The 9515-nt window shown below is 40.5% G+C and overlaps 1 protein-coding gene across 3 annotated transcripts in view; it reads right to left on the bottom strand.

Moving 5' to 3' along the window:
- COBLL1 (cordon-bleu WH2 repeat protein like 1) overlaps positions 1–9515 on the bottom strand; it is a 48003-nt gene that overhangs the window by 21378 nt on the left and 17110 nt on the right. For all 3 annotated transcript variants that reach the window (XM_018567857.1, XM_018567859.1, XM_018567858.1), the window contains exons 5-8: positions 9077–9115; positions 7220–7308; positions 3697–3930; positions 718–877 (exon numbers count right to left, since the gene is read on the bottom strand). In XM_018567857.1, coding sequence (XP_018423359.1) covers positions 718–877; positions 3697–3930; positions 7220–7308; positions 9077–9115 — 522 coding nt within the window. The remainder of the gene's footprint in view (positions 1–717; positions 878–3696; positions 3931–7219; positions 7309–9076; positions 9116–9515) is intronic.

The raw sequence follows: 9515 nt of genomic DNA, 5'->3' as shown, positions 1-9515 counted from the left end.
CCCGCCACGCCCCCTCCTGCCCCACTAAAAAGTGAGCCGGCCGCAATGCGAGGCAGTGCGTTCCGGCCAAAATCGGGCCGGAACGCACTGCATCTAAATTGACTGAGCCCTTAGCCTTTATGTTGCAGAGATGTCAGTGCAGGAGTGGTTGATTAGTTTAGCAAAATACAAGGGGCAGGACTGACACCATTAACCACTCAGTCCACAAAATAGCTGTGTTGTCAGCTGTAAAAGTTTTTTTTTCTAAAAAAGTGACACTAGACAGGAGTTAAATATTAAAAAATACAAAAATACATTCAAACACTCTTAGCATTAACAAAAATGTATCTTATTTGTGTATAATTCGGCTGTAGATCCTCAAATCATCTCTGAATTGGTGCTGACACTGTCGTTCCTTCTGGAGGGTGGCTACTTTTGTTCTCCATGGTCCCTGTGTGTGTTGTAAAATAGCCACCGCTCCAAATTCGATCCCGTGATGGGCTACAATCTCAATATGAATTAGCAAACTAAACATGAGATTGTAGTCCATCACAGGAGTGAGCTTGGATCGGTGGCTACTTTACAATACACACAGGGACCATAGGGAAGAAAGATAGCCACCCTCCAGAAGGAAGGACAGTGTCAGCACCAATTCAGAGATGACTTGAGGACCTACAGTTGAGGGATAAGACAAATAATTTCGTGTCACTAAGGTTTTTTTTTTTATGTTGCCTTTACCGATTTCATTGCTGTTCTCATCACTGGCTTGCAGTGGATTGGACGGTGGAGCTGGTGGTGGGGGGGCTTTGCGTTTTGTTCTTCTGATAGAAGAATTAAAGGAAGATGTTCCACCGTGTTGAAAAGAGCCAGTTCTTGATCGGTCAAACCCTGAAACACACTACAAAGAAGAAGCATGGTAAATGACACGTTTGTTAAGCTAAGTAAAAACCCAAACCCAACTTCCACTCTGAGCACTCTTCAATGGCACAGCCTACCCTTAGTGCTGCTCCGGCTTTTCCTAAAAAACAGCACTCAAAACCTGAGCAGCCAATTTCTAGGTCCGTGAATTGTCACATGATGGGCTAGGGGTGTGTAACAAAGCATGCACAAGTACCGAACATATTGTGTACTGTCAGTTATTGTAATTGGCAGTAGAAAGTTAAGAGCAGCAGAAGGGTTCAATTTAAGCACTGTGGGATTGCCCAGCACACAGTGAGCATCTATGCAATTGAAAACTCACAGAAAATTGTTTTCAAAATGCTTACCATAATTGTACTTTCCTATTGCCTCGCAACGCCAGCACTAGTTCCATCAGCACCACGTGCTGGCGCCTTACCATGGCAGCACTGGTGTATATGTGGTGACACAGGGAAGTGCCAGGAAAACTCTTTACAAGCTCATAGGCAACACTTTTCATTTAAAATATTCAGAATCGATTGCAATTAGATCTTCAAGCAATTAACACCCCCCTTACAATATACTAAAATGTGGTTACAGAACCTGTGTAATATGTAATGATCCTGAAAGTACTACCTTTCCTACCTCTACTGTAATGGTCATGTGACCAACACTGAGGCACTGGTCATGTGGACACCCCCTAATAACCAATAATTTTGACCAATGTCATGGAGCACCGGACTGTTACCTCTCCAGAGAAAAACAGGGGTACTTGGATCTTCAGGACAAGTATGAAATGAAAAAGTTCAGTTTGCACATTATAGCTCAGTATAGGGCAGCAGGGGATTTAAAGGAGAGCAACGCAATTAGAAGTTGGTAGCTCAATTTTAAACTTTATTGTTTAGTTGCAACTTTAAAAGACAATTCCATCCAAGCAGCTACATAAATAGTTGGAGCAGATAAAGATACAGTCATGGCCAAAAATACTGGCACCCCTGCAGTTCATGCAGAAATTGTTGCAATTACGTATGTTTAGGCATTCTCATGTTTATTTATTTTGTTTGTATTGGTATGACACAAACAAGTGGAGAAAAAAAAAGCCAAACCTGACACAAATGGACTAGACAAAATGATTGGCACCCTCAATTAATATTTGGTAGCACAGCCCTTGGAAAAAATAACTGAAATCAATTGCTTCCTGTAACCATCAATGAGCTTCTTACACCTCTCTACAGGAATTGTGGACCACTCTTCTTTCGCCAACTGCTCCAGGTCTCTCAGATTGGAAGGGTTCCGTTTCCCAACTGCTGTTTTGAGATCAATGGGATTCATATCTGGACTCATTGCTGGCCAGTCCATTCCTCTCCAGCGCTTTGTCTGAAACCATTTCTGAGTGCTTTGAGTCATTGTCCTGCTGTAAGACAGACCTCTGACGGAGACCCAACTTTCTAACACTGGGCCCTATATTGCACCCTACAATTCTTTGGTAGTTTTCAGAATTCATAATGACATGCACACAGTCAAGACATCCAGTGCCTGAAGCAACAAAGCAACCCGAAAACATCAGTGAACCTCCACCATGTTTGACTGTAGGGAGTGTAGTTTTTTCCTTAAAGGCCTCATTTCTTTTACTGAAAACAGTAGTATGGGCTTTATCAAAAAGTAGGGCTGTTAATAATTAAAATTTTCGTGTTCGATTAATCAAATTTTTTTAAAATCGATTAATTTCGATTATAAACGCACATACAGATCCAACTACATTGGCCTATACACATACAGCACAGCAATCAATACAATGAACTAGGATCACACTAATCCAGCACGTTATTAATCTCACGTGCCCCACTCAATATGGCCGCCGCTTGAGTGGGGCAACTCAGAATAATAACGTGCAGGATTAGTGTGATCCTAGTTCATTTTATTACTTCATTGCTGTGCTGTATGTGTATAGGCCAATGCCTTGGCTGGCGCTCGTGTAGAAAGTTTCATGGGCAAACTCACCGGCCCAAGTGGCTCCGTCGGCTAACGAAGGGAAGGGGGAGTAGCCCGGTGACGTCACGGACATAGATGTCACCGGACTCCTCCCCTTCCCTTCGTTAGCCGACGGAGCCACTTGGGGAAGGGGGGAGGAGTCCGGTGACGTCGATGTCCGTGACGTCACCGGACGGGACTCCCGGAAGACGTCGGAGAGGTGAGTTTTTTCATTAGATATCAAAATTATTTTAAATCGATCAAAAAGTTTAACGATTAATCGAGAAATTAATCGTTAATTTCCGCAGCCCTACCAGAAAGCTGTCATTTTGTTTCGTCAAAAAGCTGTTAATTTTGTGTCATACTAAAACAAACAAAATAAATAAATAAACATGAGAATGCCTAAACATTTGTAATTGCAACAATTTCCTGCGCGAAGTGGTGCATTAGCTGACAGAAATGCAGGGGTACCAATATTTTTGGACATGACTGTAAGTACTGTGATTCCACCTCTTCTGTTCGATATGACTGCATAGGCAAAACAAGAGCGACAACCCTTTTCAGAGCCTACAACTCTATGCACATTGCCCCACCTTTTGGCTGGTTATTGCACCAACAGTAACACTTACACACTAGCAACACTCACCCAATAAATAAGTTTTTTCCCACAACAATTTTAACAATAAGCCTAAATTATTAACATATTGGAGGTATTTCTCGCTAGCCGAAATGAAAAAGGATTTTGCTGCATTTAAATATATGCACAAATTAGACATGTTTCATTTGAAAGTCTTTTCATACCATTCTACAAATGTACTTGCAACAAACCTAAAATTAAACAACATGTACCTTTCCCGATTCGTCCACACTGGTAGACTTCACAACACAAGAGGAAGTGCGTATCTGTCCGCGGGGTATGGGGTTGTTCTGAGGGGGATGCATAGGTGGCAGCGGAGCTCTCCGTTTCTTTGGCACATCGGAAGGCAAAGTGTTGGAGTCGTAGGATTTGATGACAGTGTTTTCTCTCACCGCTTGTGGTGGCCTCTGTTTATTGAGCAACGGAGTGGCCGGAGCACTGGAGGTCTGCAAAGGACAGGAGAGTTGCTGAGGAAAGGATACCATTTGAAAGGTTGCTTGAAATATTTTTTTTGCAACAGTGCATTTCACCATTTTAGATTTCTCCTAGTAGTGTGTTTTCAGAATTAAATACTCCCGGCACTGATGCAATGTATTCACACTTGCATATAGTTGACCGCCATCATGACCAGTAACTGCACATTATTTTTTAAGATACATGTATAAGAGATCAGCCTGATGTAAATATTTAATCTATGTGATAAAATGCATTAAAAAACTTGTTTTTATGTATAGTTTGAGATTATACTGTATATGTACAGTATATGGGGGCAGCCATATTTGCTAATTAAAAATTCAAGTCTGCTTTGCTACACATTAGTTTTGCTTTACTGCTCCTTGTCACCTTCCAGGTTAATGGGTCAGCCAACTAATTGAAAACAATACCCCTATTCGGCTGATATCTTATGTCAACAGCTATTAAAGATGAATTCCCGGGAAATTAAAAATCATCCATTGCAATGGGGCTCCCCCAGAATGCAAGGGTTAAAAGAGACATTAAACTCAGGACTAAATCATAAAAATGCATTCAAGTACCCTATTAACAAAAATGTAGCTTATTTGTGTATCACTCAGCAGTAGATCCTCAAATCATCTCTGAATTGGTGCCGACACTGTCTTTCCTTCTGGAGGGTGACTACTTTAGTTTCCCGTGGTCCCTGTGTAGCCACTGCTCCAAACTCACTCATGCAATAGACTATAATTTCAATGTAAATTAGTATGAAATTGTAGTCCATCACAGAAGTGCACTTGGAGTGGTTGCTACTTTACAACACACACAGGGACCATGGGGGAGCCACCCTCCAGAAGGAAGGACAGTGTCAGAATGAATTCAGAGATGATTTGAGGATCTACAGCCGAGTGATACACAAATAAGATACATTTTTGTTAATAGTTAAGGTACTTAAATGCATTTTTAAGATTTAACTCCTGAGTTTAGCGTCACTTTAAATACTCATTTTTTCCTAGGGTGCCCATAAAAAGCACTTGCAGGTTATTTGGATCTTCATTTTTCAACGTGAACTTGTCCTTCAGAACATAATAATTTCACCTTTTAGTGCATTTTTAGTGAGAAATGCAGAATTAGTATTCTACCGTCTTCACAAAGATATAATTTTCCCAAGTTTCCTCTCTTTTATTCTGCCTCTATTTCACCCCTTTGTCACATTTTTAGCTGGCAGTCTTTGAGCAAACAGCAGGCAGGCTTTCAAACAACAGTTGTTCTCTGTGGTGTGTAAATAATGTGACCAGAACACCCCCTCCCCTGGTCCAGAATAGCACTGATAAAGCTCAAACCACTAAGCTGTAACCACCGTTATGTTCAGCAACGAGAGCTGAAAAACTGCCACATGGCTGAAAACACCAATCACAATGGCAGGCTTAGAGAACTGGGCCCATTGTCTCTCTACTGTCCCTGAGAATGTAAATGTTAACAGTTACTGAAGCAACAAGGGGAGGAGGAGTGCTATAAATCCAAATCATAAAATACATTTATTTTGGAAAATGCAAAAAAAGGTTTATGAAAAATAAGGTTTAAGAGTTTTCTTTTAACTGCTTAAAGCAGACTTTTACCCATATCTTTAAAATAACCACAAACACATCTATAGAAATGTTTAGTAATGACAATCTACAAACACATACTTCTAGATAATGGCCGGCTTTGTATTCTTTGCACACCTTATTTCTCTTTTCTTCCGCAGTCTTCTGACAGTGGCCATGTTTACTAAGGGCAGGTTACTAGCTCTCCTTTTACTTTCTAGATTACTGGCTCATGTGACTAGTCATGTGACAATGCACATCATCTCAGGGGAGGAAAATGCCTTTCCCTGAGAACCAGATTACAGAATTAGATTACAAATGAGGTTACCCAGCAATGCTCTACTGATGACAAGACAATCCCAGTGTGGAATTGCTTTGCCAAACTGAAGTCATTTTGCCCTTTCAAAGCAGGAAGTGAATGCTCTGCAAGTGTAAGTATTTCAAAATCACAGAATTTCACACCTGACATGTCTATGTTATTATTAACCATCATACATAGAGAGATGCATTGGTAGAATTTGATTTTTGAGTGTAAAGGTCCGCTTTAATGGCGACAGTAAGGGATCACATGGCAAATTCCATTGCTTGTTTCAATTCACTAACATCTGCACCTGGTGCATGTTTTAAATGACACTGAATGATTCACTACCAGTGAATGTTTGATAAAGGGCACCTTTACTGCTTTATAAATATGACCCTTAAAGTGTATTTATTTAAGTCTGTGAAACACACACAAAATCAAAGCAAAAAGTTTGCCCATGTGAATGGAGGAAAACAGAAAACTTAGAAGTGTGCCTTTAACCCCTTCATGACTGAGCTTGTTTTTAGTTTCTGTTTGTAAATGACTGACACACTTTTGAAATTTTTGCTGTGTGATTCTTCCACGTCAGTAATATACTTTCTTACAAAGTGCACCCACACATATTATATATTGTTTTTTAGAGGACAGATAGGGCTACATATTTATATCACATATGTGTGTCTAACGCCTCACTTAGGACAAATAAAATATAAAAAAAGAAGAGTTGGCTGGACGTACAGTGTAAGTCTCCCGTCACGAAGGGGTTAAAGCAACAGTTTTCTCTGTAGCAAGGAGGTGCCTGATATTTTATCCAAGTGAGGAACTAACTTTGAGATCAGTAGAGCTTTTCTTTTGAAAGTAACTAAAAAATAAAAAAAGTGTGTGCTGATTTAATTGGGGAGTGTTTGAATCTGTGTGTTATTTATTGCTGATTGTGTCCTCTCACTTCCTTTCCTCATCATAAGGGGTCATCGAGGGAAGTAGTGAAAGTAGATCTTCCAAACAGACAGGGATAACATTCTGATGGTAGTTCTAACCCTTCTGCATTCCCACTAAAACTAAAAAAGATGGAGTTTCACTTTAGCTGCCAAATCCATTATTTGCATAACCTAACACATTACTTGTTACTGGTTTATGCTCATGGAAGGTGCAAGCTGGATGCATTTTTTACTAGTGCAACAATTGGAAATTTTGGATTTGCAGCTGTTGTGGTAATGACTTTATGAACCTAATCTTATGGACCGATTCAAGTGTGCCTTGGGCACTAGGCCTTTTCTAGTGGTTGGCAAAACATTAATCTAGGTGACTATTCATGACAGTTCCATACGAGGTTGTTTAGTCTATAAAACAAGATATCATGAAGAACATGGGTGCATTGAGCAGAGGTGATCATCTTACCTGATCCCGCTTCTTTTTAGTGCTTCTCCGGAAAAACTTTAAGAACCGTTTGTCATCATTCTGTTTTATCTCCACGTTCTGACAAGACTCTATAAAATATATGGAATAAGGTTAAGTGTCATGTAGCAGAGAACTGCAATGGGGACATAATACCTGACCTGCTTACCCACATCCTTCACATCTGCACAGTAAAAGAAAACTGCTTATGGTACCCTTATGCTAGTAACAGTTGTGCATATGTAAAAGGATATATAAAAATAGGAGCCATATATGGCCTAGTATCCTTCACAGCATCTCAAAACTGCCAATGGTGGATGTTGGGCCATACATCATGACTTCCACTGACTCCTTAAAGCTGAACTCTGGACTGGAGGAAAAGTTACCCTTGCAGTGGGACCACTTCTACAAGGGTTAAATGCCTATTTTTTCTAGGGGGGTTGCAATAAGGTGAAATACCTTATTCCCCACTCTTGCAGACTTCCTCGACTATATAAGACTGATCCACCAAAGTCACATCTCTTTGCTGCCTGACCGGGCACAGCCACCCGACATCGTCACATACAATGCAGCACCAGCATGGTCCTGTATTGTATGTGAGGATGCCGAGGGCCCCATCCAGGAGTGTTAGACAGCAGAGAAAAGTGTCAGCTGTGGACAGAGAGAGGAATAAGGCAAGTACATCTTATTCATCATCCCATAGATAAAATGGGCATTTAACCCTTGCATTGTGCAGGGGTTCTACTGCAAGTGGAACCTCTTCTCCAGCCCAGAATTCAGCTTTAAATTGAACCTGTGCTTTACCCTTGCCCTAATCTACACATATTTACCCTTTCCTCAGTCCTTTGTGGACAAAGCACAGGTCTGCTTTAAAGATGAGTAGTTACACGTGCAAAATTATTCTGGGTGCATGGCCTATGAAAATAAGCTAATTTCAACAGCAGCAGCCATACCTGCTTAAGACATAAAGCAGAGGAAACTATTTCAGGATATATTTAGAGATATGTACAACCTGTTGCTATGAACTAGATAAGTTGTTATTTTAGCTGGAATCTTCTAAGTTCTTCCAGGTTGACCAAAGGGCCATTTGAACATTTATGAATAGGTAAGAATCTGTGCCTATTAACGTTCTACATTTTTAGTATGAACACTAGTTTCTGCACCTGCCCTCCATTTACATTATGAGTTGTAAAGAGATAGGGTGGGAGATGCTAGAAAGGGTCAGAGGACTTTCTAATAAAAAGGTGCACTGATTGGAGGTAGAGAGCCTGACAGAGGAGGTTCAGATGCAAGGCCATGGGTGAGGAAGGTGGCGCCACCAAGGACAAGGTAAGGGTGCATATAATTACATAATTTATACATTAACCCTTGCAGTGTCCAGGGGTTCTACTGCAAGGTGAACCTCTTCTCTAGCCCAGAGTTCAGCTTTACATTGAACCTGTGCTTTACCCTTGCCCTAAGCTACACATATTTACCCTTTCCTCAGTCCTGTGTGGACAAAGCACAGGTCTGCTTTAAAGATGAGTAGTTACATGTGCAAAATTATTCTGGGTGCACGGCATATGAAAATAAAGCTAATTTCAACAGCAGCAGCCACACCTGCTTAAGACATAAAGCAGAGAAAACTATTTCCGGATTTAGAGATATGCACAACCTGCTGCTATGAACTACAGAAGTTTTTATTTGAGCCGAAATGTTCTAAGTTGTTCCAGGTTGACCAAAGGGCCATTTAAACATTTTTGAGTTGGTAGGAATCTGTGCCTAATAACGTCCTATTTATTATGTTTTACTGAAAGTTCACAAAAGAAGTAAGCCGAGACTTAAAAGATGATTTTTTTTCCAGTAAAAATAAATACTTGCCTTGTAAAGGTGGCTGTCGGATTTCTGTAGGAGATGTAGCTAAAATAAAGCAGAAATGCCTTTATGTTTAAAAAAGGAAGCTTTGATTTGTTCTACTATGTGAAAATAAAAATGGTGTAGACATGGTTAGTAGCAACTACATTTTCCAATGTATAGAACTAGCTCTCATGTTAAAAAAAAAAAAAACCTGTCATGAGACCCTTTATTTAACAGAAATTTTAGATAAAATTCTATGCATGTTATTTATCTGAAAAAGCCTCCCTTGTGTAGACATCCAAAAGCCCTGAGACTGCTGCTGGGCAATGCCATCGTAGATGTGATGTTGGCAGACTCACAGCTGTCACTCAAGTGACACTATATCATTCCCCTTCTCCCCTCCCAAGGCTGCTAAAGAAAAGGTTATGTGTAAGGGGGGGGGGGGTGTGGGAGGAAAAGGGGG

The sequence above is a fragment of the Nanorana parkeri genome, unplaced genomic scaffold, assembly GCF_000935625.1.
Source record: "Nanorana parkeri isolate BGI_ZX_2015 unplaced genomic scaffold, ASM93562v1 scaffold1105, whole genome shotgun sequence".
In the NCBI taxonomy this organism is placed as follows: Eukaryota; Metazoa; Chordata; class Amphibia; order Anura; family Dicroglossidae; genus Nanorana; species Nanorana parkeri.
The sequence above is the reverse complement of the archived record's forward strand: the minus strand, read 5'-3'. Positions and strand labels throughout refer to the sequence as shown.